The following is a 13,350-nucleotide window of genomic DNA, read 5'->3' as shown; positions in this document are numbered from 1 at the left end:
CTCCATGGTAGGGGAGGACGGGAGATCACCTCACTCCGCTGCCGGCTCCCTGGGGGGACAGGGGCCAAGGGTCACCTGCTGCCTAAGCATACCCAGCTGCCCTTACCTTGACCCCTTCGGAGCCAGCATGCAGGGCATGGCTGCCACTTCCCGTACTCTGCCCGCTCCCCGAGCTCCGGGCACTGGCCACGCTCCCCGTGCTCCCCAGGCTGCTGCGGTCCCCACCTGCCAACGGGGAGGGAGAGTTAGGTGGCGGGCGATGGCAGGGCACTTCTCCGCACGCCGCGGAGAACCCCTGCTGCGGGCGTGGCCTGGCTTTGAGGCCCCAGCAGCAGCTTCACACCAGTGTTTCGGAGCCTCCTGTCGGCTGACGAGGGCCACCCCAGGCGAGTCCAGGAGAACACCAGCCTGCCACCAGGCAGCAGTAGCCATCAGCGTGGGGCTGGAGAAGCAGCTCCCAGGATGCGGGATCCGGTGACGAGCCCGCGTACGCACAGACTGATGCAAAGGCGGCTGTACCTGCAAAGGGTTTGCGCAGCACCCAGATCTCTTCCACAGGAGCCGGCATGGCAGCGGATCCGCCCTGCGACGGCGACAGATGCGACGGGCTGTCAGACCCTCGGGAACCTTTGGAGCAGAGCAAAGAGAGCGGCGGTGAGAAGGGGTGTAGCAGCGGGGACCAGGGCAGTCTCACCCAGACACGCACCCGGGAGGCAGGGATAACTATGCAAGCAAGAATCAGGCTAGGGGTAACAAGGTTAGTCCGATCAGGGAGCATGAGGCCCTCTTCTAGCAGTTGAGGTGTGAACCCCAAGGGAGGAGAAACAAAGCAGTTTCTCCTCCCTCCTCCCTTGGCGTTCACACCTCATCCTCCCTGAGCAGACTAACCTCCTTATCCCTAGCCTGATTCGTGCTTGCATAGTTATCCCTGCCTCTGGGAATTTCCACTACGTGCATCCGACGAAGTGGGTATTCACCCACGAAAGCTTGTGCTCCACTACGTCTGTTAGTCTACAAGGTGCCCCAGGACTCTTTGCCAATCTCAGGCTGGCATCACTGTGGTGACCAAAGGAGTCTGGCTGGGCATAGCACGGAACCACTGCACCGCCCCTCTGCCCCCTTCTGCTGACCAACCCCACTGGCCTCCTGGGGGCAGCCTCCCAGCCTCGGTAGTGCCAGGCACTGCGCCCATGGGCATCACAGGCCCAGGGAGGAGATGCGGCCTTGGCATGAAGTTCCAGGGCAGCTGGGACCCACTGCATTGGAAGACCACAACGTGGACTGCAACAGCTCCTCTCCCCACCACACAGCACTGGTGCCCTCCCTGCTGACCAGAGGGCAGGGGTCCCTGGGACTTGCACAGAACAGCAAGGCAACCAGCCCCTCTGGTTATTTTAAGTCCGTTGCTTAGGGAGAGCGCGCCCGGCCCCGGCGGCCGAGCGGGTACCTGACCCTCTATCACACCTTGGCCAACACGCAGGGAACACATTTGTAAGGACCCCTTGGGAGCTATCCACACGCAACAGCCCCTCAGTAAAGCTAGCCCCTCACGTACAAGATGAGACTCAGCCAATAATGGCAGGCGTGTGCCAAACAGACGGGCAGCTGGTAAACCACTGCTGAGTCTACACTCCCAGTGGTTATTTCCTCAGTCGCCGGTGGGCCCCACTCTGAGCTCAGCCCCAGGGGTGCATGAGGGAGAAACGCATGGAGGAGGGGGTTCCCCGGGGCTGTGGGGAGCACGGCAGGGTGCAGCCGGCTGCAATGGGGCTGCACACAGAGGCAATGCAGCGCAGTCCCCAGCCCCGTTACTGGCTCCCAGGCTACACTCTGCAGGCGTCCGAGACGGGCCATGGGAAAGGGGCTGACGGTGCCCCGGGCAGCGTTTTTACATGGGGAGAGGATGAGGAGCCGTCGATGAACGGCAGTTTAGGCTGAGTAGCAGGAATCAGACCCAAGGCGGGCGCCTCCTGGGCCGTGCCTGCTCCAGAACGTTTCATACCCGGTTCTCAGCCACGGGGCAGCTGCCACCGCCAGCCCCACAACATATGTTCGGGGGAGGGGGGCACAGGCATTTGGAACTGGGAATGACGCTAGCTGGGTGAATGGCCCACAAGGGACCCGAGACCTCTGTCCCATCACTACGAGCCACCGTGCTAGAATTCACCAGCCGCAGCTCTGCGGCGACCCCTCGGCCAGACAAACGGGGGCTGACACGGCCCAGCCCTAGCCCGGCTTCCTGCCCCGCTCCCCCCCCCCCCCCCCCCGGAGCAGCAAACACCTGCGGAAGTAGGACTCTCCCCACCCTCGGACATTCACTGGTCACCCCGGAGCCAGAGCCCGTGTCCCCCCACAGCTGGTGGGAAGCTGCTGCCAGGTCGGATTTGGGAGAAGGCAGCTCAGCATCACTGCAGGGACGACGGAGCTTAATGGTCTCACCAAGCCAGCCTCCTGGCACGGCAAGGAGACGGGAGAGAGACAGACGTCGAAGGCTGGAGTCTCTCGCGAACTGTATCCTGACTAGCACATAGCCAGCGGGCCGGGCCGTTGCTCGGGGACACACAGACCCTTTCCAGAATTGGGAACCTTGCTACAGACCCTGCCCCCTCCCCCTGGGCCAGGCTTGGTCTGCACTGGGGGCTCCAGGCTGGGGGCTCCAGGCTGGGTTCCCTGACCCTCACACACTTTGCTAGACGGGCAGAGCCGCTATTTGCACTGGTGGAGCTGAGCCCTGTGTGCTCTCGGGGTGCAGACCGGCACCACTGGGAGAGGCCTTGGAGAGGAGCCAGGGAGCCCCGCTGGGGCCTGGCCCCTCCACCACAGAGAGCAGGGTGGTCAGTGAATGGCAGCAAAGCCCATTGCCCTGGCGGCCCTCCGAGCACTGAGCGAGCCCGACGTCTGGCCAGGGAGCCTCAGGACTTGTGAATTCCCCATACGGAGGCTCAGAAGGCGGCTGCAATGGGCTGAGGGAGGGTGCCAGCCGGGACATCTCTGCAGGCCAGCTGCCAGCGCTCCTCCCAATGCTCTGATCTGCTTGACTTTGCTTAGGGGATGGGATGCCAGTGCCCCCAAAGTAAAGGGGGGCTGGACCCTGCTTGTGGTTGGCCAGGGCAGCAGGGCCCCGGTCCCCCGGGATGGGCTTTGAATAAGCGCAGCACGTCACGACCCAGTGACCTCAGTGCTGCCCCCCGACTCACATGAAGCAGCCCCTCCCTGACTGCAGGTGTAACTCACACGCCTCAGAGGGGTGGGGGGGTCTGTCCCCTCTAGTGGCACCGAGACCACTTAAAGAGAGTTAAATGAGTCTGCTCTACAGCCCTAGCTAACAGGGCTGTAGACTCATGCCCTAAGCTCCAGAGGTCCCCGGTTCAATCCCGAAGCCCAGGGTCTGTCGGTGTTACACATGGACTGCCCATGGAGGCAGGCACATGCCCGTGCACATAGGGGGAGCTGAATCCAGCCCTTAGGGAATGTCTGGGAAAACACGGACCTAGGAGCCATTGGGAAGTGACAACAGAAGGCCCCAAGTTCCTCATCCGCTGGCCTTCCCTGAGACCTGTGTTTATTGCACCTGGGGAGTCGCTCCCTACGCTTTCCAAGGCCCAGTCAGCAACTCGCTCGGCAGTTCCATGGTCTTAGAAGCCTGGAAACCCCCCCTTGCCTCTAGCCCTGGGTCTGAGGGAGCGGAAGGGAAGGCAGCTCTCTTTGCGCACAGATGATGTCAAAGCGCCCAACTCTGGGCCCCACGCTGTGATGTTTGCTGGAGAGCCGGGAGAGGGGAGCCCACCCATGTTATGTAAAGTGAGCCCCACTTGGGGTCTGCAAACAGATCTCTCAGCAGCGAGCGAAGAGATTTAACAAATGGGTCACACTGGCGCAGGGAATTTCCGCTGGATTTGAAGGAGTTTCAAAGTGGGTCACGCTGGGGGCGTGCTCCACCACTGAGGAAAGCAGCCCTGTGCAGGCAGCGTTCGGCTCTCAGGAGGGTTAAAACAGGCAGAGCCATTTCCCCGCGTGCAGGGCCACACAACGAGGGGTTTGCAGATTGCACCAGAGAAACAGCTCAACCCAACTGCACAAAGACTCAACGCAGCCATTTCCCTGGAGATTCCTGTAAACAAACATGCATTTCTTATCCCCCTGCCAACCCCCGCGCCAGGAAAACCAGAGTTAAAGGGAAGTGGCTCAGCAAACTCTTTCCTCGCACCTGAAAGAGAAACAGAAAAGCTGGTTGAAAAAGGAAATGGAGAAAACTGGAGATTACTCAGCATGCCCCTGGCCTGGCAATGCTCCAAACCAGTTGGAGAGAGACTGCCAGCTCCCAGGGGGAAGGGGAAGGTTTGTTAAGAGACCCACGGGTATGATGCTGATGCAGCAGAATTTAAACCTTTCATCTGCTCCTGTCTCTATTAGCCCTCTGAAAGGAACAAACACCCCTGTCATTCGTTTCCAGATGGGGTCAGGGGCCCGACAGCCTGCTTCTTGGAATGCCCAGGAGCTGGAAAACCCAACTGTGGCTGGCTATAGCCATAGACAGGGCTCTGCCAGACCCATGGACTAAGTGCATGAGACTAGAAGCAATGAAACCGGCAGCCCAGCCCGGGGGGAAGTCTCCTGCCTGACCCCCGCAGTAGAGCCCTTGGGCATTTCATCCTAGCTGGTGTCATTGCAGATGCTATCTGTATGCATTAAACCACTTCAGCTTGCACACAGGCTGCGGCGCAGGGCAGCTTGTGCAGGATGATAGAGCCACTGCAAGGGCTGGAAGCTGAAAAGAGAGGACCACGGCCTTTAACGAGATGGAACTTGTCTGCTCTGCATTAGGCAGGACTTCATCAGCACTCAGGCAGGCCAGCAGGGCGGAATAATGCCCAGTGGAAGGAGACGGCGAAGAGGGAAGTGCAATCTGCCTGAGATTAAACAGAGGGGAAACGACAGGCAGCCCCCTAGGCATGCACCCACCCAGCTAAGGTTTGGCACATTGACCTTTCCTCCACATTATTTTATGGCGAGGCCTTTCTGCATTGCCTCCCTCCATACCAAGCAGCATCGCAGCCTCCGTGCCTTGGTTCTTCCCCAGTGAATTCAGTGACGGACTGACAGACGTCCTCCGTGCACAGAGCAGACGCGTCACCCCCCCATTCCCTGGGCACATTCGGTCCTGGATCTCTCTGTGGGTTAATGTTCAACCAGAGGGTGAATTTCTGGAGTCATCTCAGGACTGGCCAGAGACATGACACGTAAGGCACCAACAGCTGCCGGCATCCCTGCCACCCTGGAGCACGCACCATGTCTGCACATCAGGCACAGTTGAGATGACGGGACAGGCTGGGGGGGCAGATCAGTGAGGCATCCAGTGATGGGGGGAAATGAAACATGAGCAGTGAGTGGTGGCTGGGCCCCGATATTAAATATCTGTTCCCCCGGTAGGTGCTTACAGACTGTAATCAAGTCACCCCTTAACCCCAACTTTGCTAAGCTAGATGGAGCTCCTGGAGTCTATCACTAGAAGGCAGGTTTTCTAATCCTTTAAACATTCCCGTGGCTCTTCTCGGAGCCCTCCCCAATTCATCAGCTGCCTCCTTGAACTGTGGCCTCCAGAACTGGCCCCGGGATTCCAGCCGCGGCCGAACGTGGGGATAAAAGGACCTCCGCTAGGTTCAGCCACAGCTAACCCTGCTGGGCACAGCTAACTCGGCCTGGCACAGCAGCAGGAAGCTCACAGCCGGGAACATCCCTGAGAGCGGCAGGGAGAAGATCTAACAAGCCGCCCCCCTCCCGAGCTTCCCCGCTGGGCATGGCACATGTTGCCTGCGCAGAGAAGAGGCTGTTCCCGTGCCACCATCTCACAAACCAACCAGGCAGATTAGATGCAGGTAAAGAGTTTAACTGGCCAAAGAGAAGGGGCATGAATATGCTGCTACTGCGCCCGACAGCCACGCTGCCTCCAGCGGGGAGCCAGCCAGCCCCTAGGAGAGCTATGCAGAGCGGGCGCGGGAAGTGCTCGCAGGGGAGAGCTGCACGGCAGTGCCCTGGCATGGCGCTAGGGGGCGCTCTTCTGCTGGAATAGCTACTTTAAGGAGACATCAAAATGAGGTCTGGACTCTGTGTGTATCAAAGATCCCGTGGCACAGGTGCTAGACTCATGCCCCAGGCACTCTCCAGCGGGGGAAATGACACATGCCCTGCCTAGAACTGCTCCTACCATTTCACCTCGAGCTTGGGGGTCTCCAGTTCCTCTCCTCACCATCTGCAGGGTCACAGGTACGCAGCCAGCTCGCCGCAGCCACGACCCCCGGGCAGCCTCCGTGCAGCGGACACAAAGGCACGGCCCAGCTTGCACGGAGAAGCAAGAGCCACCAGCCCAGGGGGAATTTCGCTCTGCAGAAGAGACCGACGCACTGGAGTGGGGTCAGTGCTCACCAGCACAGCTTTCGGGGAACCCTCCGAACCCCGGGGAGCACCTCCAGCAGCCCAGCACTGCCTGCCCAAGGGGAAAGGGCAACCTACTGCCCGGAGCCTCCCATGCAAGAGCCAGCCCCACTTAGCCAGCGTGCCCAGGCTCCCAGCACTAGGTGATGCATACAGAGCAGCTGGAGCCTTGTGTTCTGGGTCTGTACAGCGCCGGGCACAGCGGGGCCCTGGTCCGTGACGGGGGCTCTAGGCGTTATGGTGATACACATACTAAGTACCAGAATCCTCCCAAGATAGCCACAGATCTGGCAGCAACTGGCATCAGAAGCAAACCCAGAATCCAACTCCTGAGCACGCCAGCCAAACGCTCCACAGCCTTACCCTGCTGCCCACAGCTCCCACCAGCCTGTCTGGCCCCAGAGGAACTTCTCCAGCACAGCACTGACGGCTCTCCCACCACCCCTACATCCTCACTGCCCGGGACATCCCAGTGCCACGCCAATCCGCCGCTGCAGCTCCTTGGGCCCAACTAGCCCAAGTCGATGCTGCTCTAAGTGGGTACCAAGCCAGCTCCAGATCAGAAGAGTATCAAGGTACGTTTCTGTTCACCTTTGCACCCCACCTCCCCAGTCTCGGGCCCCTTATGTCTCAAATTACTTCACCAGACTGTCGAGAGTTGCTTCCTGCTTCACTGTTCAAACATTCACTTGAAGGCTCTCTGAAAAAAGAACTAGCAGCCTATTGGTAACAAGGAGAGATCCCACAGTCCAGTTGGCTTTCCCTTCCTTTATTGCTGCCAAGTCCCCTGCCATGCACCCTACAGTGCAGCAAGGACACTGCTGGGCAAGTCCCCACACATGCTGTCCTGGCAGCAATGTGGAGAGTGGGGAGCTGTGCAGCTCAGGAGGGGCATGACAATGGTCTCAGAGCAGCAATGCAGGCCCTGTGACATTATCACATGCTTGCAGTGAGCCAACTCTTGCAGTATTTGGTGTCTATCTTAAAGACCCAGCTCCTGGAGTCACAGGATTCTGGGAGAGTCTCAGCTTCCGCTTTTCTCACAGCCCTTGTCGTTGCAGAGAAAAGCCTGGAAATGTGACCTGAGTGTGCCCTGAGGCCTTTGAAACCAGAAAGCAAAGAACCCCCCACATTAATTATCAGCATCATTCAATCTCTCGATTGCAAGCCAATCTGGTGATTTGGGGGACCTGCCTCTGGATTCTTAACAGTAGGGGTTAGCCGTAGTGCCCATTTATTCTTGTCTCTCACAGCAGACTGTCAGCAGAGAACTCCCCATTCCCTCCCCGGGTCACTAGTAACCCTGCAGATTGCTCCAGCCCGAAGGGTCAGAACAGCCCCCATTGTGTACATCCCTCTCCTCATGAGTTTCTGTGACTCTGGGCGCTTCCCTCAGCCAGGACCGTGAAAGCGGACAGTCAGCTTCGCCGCCTGGCTCTCCTGCTGAGCTAGCCCAGTCCTGGTGCCTTTGGCTTCTCGGCACTGAAAACAGAAGAGTTTGAACCAATCTTTGTTTTGTTTTCAGCTATAACATCATGTTTAGAACTTGGCTTCCGCAACACATTTCACAGTTACAAGATCTGCACCTTGGGGCCAATTCTTGCTGACGATGGGCCCGATTCTCCACTGCCAGGCCCCTCGTGTGTTCCTTACACCCCAGTGCAAGGTGGGTGCAGAACAGACAGGCAGTGTCTGACACTGGTTTGGCACAAGGAGCAGGAGGATGGCACACCAGGCCCAACAGCTGCAATGTAGAAGTCTCCAGGGCTCGATGTTTTTGGTTGTAATTAGACAAGCGCTTTAAATGTTTAGCATGGCTCTTAATTAGGAGAAGCTCCAGGAGCCCAAGCATTTGCTGTGCTGGGCAGCCCGCAACACACACCGATGCTGTCTCGTCGAGGGGCTGCCTGTCTGGCATTCAGATGAGTGGCTGGCACTGCGTGTACCGGGGAGCTGCTGCGGTATTAGACACAGTGCTAGGCTGCCTGGCAGCAGATGGGGAGGAAAGGAGGCAGAGAGTCAAACCAGCAAGGAACAAATCGGGGTCCGCACACCTACCCTCAGCTGGTCCCACTGAGCCAGCGGACCCAAGGCAGAGGACAGCCCCACCTGCTTGGTTGTTGTGGCATCAAACAGGCTCCGAACATCAGCCCTGCCCAGGACCCCCTGTGCGCCAGGGCCCTCTCCACGAAACAACTGCCCGTGACCCTACTGCATCTGGGCAGCAGCTTGGCAGGGAACCACAGCAGCTGCACCTAAGACCTCAACTGTACCAGTAGCCTCCAGCTGGCTACAGAGTGCTGTTTCCCACCATGGCACTTTGACCACCCATTGCAAGACTGGGGGTTGGCACAGTCAGAATGAGGAGAGCATTCTGCAGGGATGCCCCCTCCCTGGCCCTGCCTGCAGACGCATGTCACGGTTCTTTATAGGGCAGAGTGCCGACTGAATGGGCCGAGGGCGGTGACTGCGGACGGCAGCCACCCTCCGGCTAGGGAGTTCTGCAGCCCGAAGGACCATTCGGGGCACGCCCCCAGCGTGGGCAGGGAGTGACCATAATACATCCATCATGCCACACTCATGCCACAGCCACTCTGGAAAGGAAAGGGGGGGCTGGGCAGACACCCCCGCTCGCACACGCACCAAAGCAGACCCAGGGGGAGGGGAAGGCAACCCAAACAAGGAACACAAACCAAATGAAAACCCATGAAGCGAGCGGTGAACTACCTGGTCCATAAGGCAGCTCCTCTGAAGTGCTATGGGGGAGCCTGTGATAGCCAAAGGAACTGAAAAGAGGCAGATGGGAATGTGGTGGAGGAGATGGAGGTGGAGGCAAGAAATGGAACGGACGGGACGAGGAGTCACCGTTAAGCACAGCCGCCCTGGGAGCTGGGAGCGGGATCTTTTGGTAGTGGTGGGGAATGGTGACTGCGCCCCACGGACCTGCTAATAAAAACATAACAAGAGACAAAATGAAAAAGAAGCAAATAATCAAGAGACACGTAAAGCCACCAAAACCAACTGGCCAAAACGGAAGCAAAGCCAAGCCAGGAAGGAGCGCCGCGTCGCACCCGGACCCCTCGGGAATCCAGCCCCTCCGGGCTGCAGGGACTGGACCCAACCCCAGAGGGCAGATTCCAGCTCCCCGCCGTGAGAGCCTCCCCGGTGCCGGCCGGCTGGAAACCAACAGGCCACAGAACTCCAGGCGGCCTCTCTCCAAACCCCAATGGAACAGCAGTGCCTGGACCACACGGTCGCTAGCTGGCAGAGACCAGAACCCGCTGGGCCAAGCACTCTGCCCCTCGGCTACAGGACAGGCAACGAGCGCCATCAGGGCCCGAGGCTCAGGGGGACCCTCAACTTCCCCTTGACGCATGCCTGACCTTGCAACCAGTGGCGGGCAGCAGTGTGCGGACTCCCACTAGCACCTCCCAGCCGGAGCTGGGGAGGCAAATCGCTCGCGCTGACCCCGGCCCTGTCCCTGGGAGCGACACCAGCCACCCTCCAGAGCGGGACACGGCCATCACCACGGGACAAGGGGCTTGGGCACACACAACCTGCCCCTCGGCTGGGTACACCCAGGGACAGCCAGCGACTGGGGCCGGTGCAGGAGCCGCACGCTGGCTTCCCGCTGCTAGAATAACCTCCGGGATTAAGAAGTGTGAGCCGTCCAGCACTCAGCTCTGCACGTAGCTCTGGAAACAGATCCCGCACAAGCAGGCAGCAGCCTGGCCCGTCACAGCCCGACGCACACTCTGGGTCCAGCAAAAGCCACCTGATCATGTCCCCCCCATTCACACCCCAGGAAGAACTCTCCCTCCTCTGCTCCCTGCACAAACACCCCAGCCCCTGGCCTCCAGACACCTGGTTCCCTGGGCCAGCCATTGAAGCTGGTGTGTTTTCCATCCTTTGGGAGCAGGTCTCAGTGCTCCAGGTGTGCTGGGGAGGGGCCCCATTTGCCTCTTTCGTCCAAGCCAGGGGAGGCACCTGGAGGACTGAGAGGGCACTTTGATCAGAGGGGGCATGAAGGCCCCAGCACTGCATGCAGCACTGCAAACATGCAACCCCCAAGGTCTATCGTAGGACCCTGGCAGCTGCCAAGGCCCTGGCTGGCACCAAGGCTCAGAGCCCAGAACGGAATGGCGAGAGGCCGAAGATTTACAGCTCATGGGATTACTTTCCTTGCAGTGCCAAATGCAAAACATCCACAGCTCTCCACGAAGAGCGGGACGGATCTGCGTCTCCACCAGGGAAACAGCCCCTGAGCCACGGCTGTGGGGGGGTCTCATTGCTTTGAGGAACCCGCCTGCTTTCTGCAGCTTGCCAAACTAAAGACAAATCTCCTGGTCTCCCTGAGCTGCAGTGATAACCACAGCTCTGGCAGAAGCTGATGTTCATAGAATCATAGAATATCCGGGTTGGAAGGGACCTCTAGTCCAACCGCCCGCTCAAAGCAGGACCAATCCTCAATTTTTGCCCCAGATCCCCTAAATGGCCCCCTCAAGGACTGAACTCACAACCCTGGGTTTAGCAGGCCAAGGCTCAAACCACTGAGCTATCCCTCCCCCGCATGTTCTTTCGGCGCATTTCTGTGCCCTGGTGCCATCAGCCAGTGTTGGAAAAATCGCCCCATAACAGAGCCTTTCCCTGCCTTGCTCTCTTCAGACGGCCAAAGAATGAAAGGTTACCCAGGTCTGGCTCATTTCAGCTCTAACGTGAAGGCTGCCACCCCCTGGGTGTGCCCCATGACCGCCAGCTGGGCTAAGACCCCACAGCGACCGCGGAGCCAGGTTAGAACTCGACAGCAGATGGGATCCAGTCACCGCGTCGCTGGACGCCACCCCCATGACCGTGCCACTGGGCCGAGCCTGGGCCCGCTCCCTGCAGCAGTCCTTGGATCCTGCTACCGGGACGGTGCAGAGCCTGTGGTCCAGCGGCTCCTCAGCTAACGCGCCACGTCACCGCAGCTCAGCCAAAGGCATGCCGCGATCCACGGGACCACCCTGGCTGAATCGCTCCCTGCCCGTTCCTTGGGCTTTCAAGTGTGGCTCTCTGAACAGCAACACGGAGTCGGCAGCACCGCGCACTTGGTCTCCCAGGACTCCGGGGCAGAGGGATTCAGGTTACCAATCAGGAGGTGGCTTTTCTAGCCGACAGCCCTGCAAAGAGCCTGGGATCTGAGCGCCAGGCCGGGCTGTGCCCGCACTGCGCCTCATCCCCAAGGACAAAGGACAAGGCCCCTGCCTTAGGAATTCCGCGTGGCCCCATTGCCTTGCCCAGGTTTGCCCTGGTGCAGCCAGTCAGGGCTTGACTCTGCCGGCAAAGCACAAGAGGGAATGGCTCCAGCTCACCCCGCCGGGGCCGCGCTTCCTCCCCGTCCCTGCCTTGCACTCAGGTGACCCAGGTGGAAAAGACGACAAAAGGTGGAAGGCAGGGGAGAATGAGGGCCCCAGGGCGGGTTAGCAGGGCTGGCTCGGGGGAAAGCGTCTCGATTTGTAAGCTGAGCCAATCGGATCTGACACCCCTGAGGCCAAGGTGACCCGACACCCCATTCTTAGAGCCACGTTCCAGAGCACAACAGCCTTCCCAGAGGATCTCTGGGCTCTGGCGCGTCTCCAAGGTCTGAGCTGACCTCTCTTCCGACACACTCGTTTTCACCCTGATGCAGCCCCTGCTGCCCAAGCCCGGAGCCAGCTTCCTCCACAGACCCAGGAGCTGCAAAAACCTCTCCCGACAGGTGATGCCGCAGACAGGTCAGGACCCTGGTCTGTGGGGAGCTGGTGAATGGTGAAAACTGGCCTGTGCGAGGCAGGGGCTCTGCCGTAGACCCCCCAATCCTATGGGCATGAGACACACAGGAATTGCAGCCAGAAACTCGACTGCCTGGGCAGCCAGCTCGCTGAGCAACTGGTGTCCACACACCCCTGGGGTGTGCCTAGGCATGGCCAGGGAGCTGCTCTCGCCCCCTGCGGGGTGTACCCCATCGCAGGGCGTGGGCTCCCCACCTAGGAAAAGCTGGGATTCGCTCCAGAGCCATTCCACGGGTTGGCCAGCAGGGGGTGTGCAGGAGAAGCTCTTCCAGCCCCTCCCCAGCAGACCCCCTCTGCACCTGGCTAGCATGTGGCTTCTACCAGCTGCCCGGGCATCCGCTCCCGCCCCCCAGGTGCTCTCCCAGCCTGCCCCACCCCGCCAAACCCCACTGGGTGCTCTCCCCCCGCCTGCCCTGCCCCGCCCCCCCACCAAGCACAACCCCAGCCCTCTCTAGGAGCAGGGTGAGAACCCCAGAGCCGCCCCAGCTAGAACGAGACACGCTCCAGCGCAGAAACCTCCCCTACTCCCAGCACCCAACCCCGCTCCACCTCGCAGGCAAGCCCCAAAGAGCCACGCCCAGGCCCATGGAGGGCATATGGCCCAGAGGGGAGATCCCCTCCGCTGCCGGCGCGGCCCATGAGAGCTGATCTCCGCTGGCAGGGAGAGAGCAAAGGGCTGCATGGCCCAGCCTGGATGGCAGTGGGTGCCAGGCCAGCACAGAGGGTGGGCACTGCGTGCCCCCATGGCCGGCTGCAGCGCTCAGCATGTGCCTGCATAGCCTCCGGGCCGGGGGGCAGGGTGCCACAAGCCAGCCGGTCACTGCGCCCCTGCAGGGTTTGCGGGGGAACAGGATCGTGGCCCCTTGCCAGCTCCAGCAGCTCCGGTCCTCAGGGGTGATGCTACAACCAGCTGCTGTGGAGAGGAGCAAGGCCCTGCGTGTGGGGAGGGCAGATGGGCTACTAAGAACAGAAATCCAGGGCCAGATTCAGAGCAGCGGTGCCGGAAGGGGTGACTTCCCGCTCCGCGGCAGGGCAGCTATGACCTGTCCCATAGGAGCTCTGCCAGCTGGGTGCAATCAGCTCTGGCCACGCCCCTTCCCCAGCCAGC

The 13,350-nt window shown here is 60.2% G+C and overlaps 1 protein-coding gene across 3 annotated transcripts in view; it reads right to left on the bottom strand.

Annotated features, from left to right (window-relative positions):
• Positions 1-13,350, bottom strand: part of CASKIN1 (CASK interacting protein 1) — a 216,959-nt gene that overhangs the window by 80,043 nt on the left and 123,566 nt on the right. For 2 of the 3 annotated variants that reach the window (XM_073361693.1, XM_073361691.1), the window contains exons 11-13: positions 9,160-9,378; positions 520-627; positions 107-225 (exon numbers count right to left, since the gene is read on the bottom strand). In XM_073361693.1, the coding sequence (XP_073217794.1) occupies positions 107-225; positions 520-627; positions 9,160-9,378 (446 nt within the window). The remainder of the gene's footprint in view (positions 1-106; positions 226-519; positions 628-9,159; positions 9,379-13,350) is intronic. The other variant, XM_073361692.1, reaches the window with a different exon arrangement.

This window comes from Lepidochelys kempii, chromosome 10 (genome assembly GCF_965140265.1).
Source record: "Lepidochelys kempii isolate rLepKem1 chromosome 10, rLepKem1.hap2, whole genome shotgun sequence".
Lineage (NCBI taxonomy): Eukaryota > Metazoa > Chordata > Testudines > Cheloniidae > Lepidochelys > Lepidochelys kempii.
Note: the sequence above shows the minus strand (reverse complement) of the source record. Positions and strands in the feature narration are given on the sequence as shown.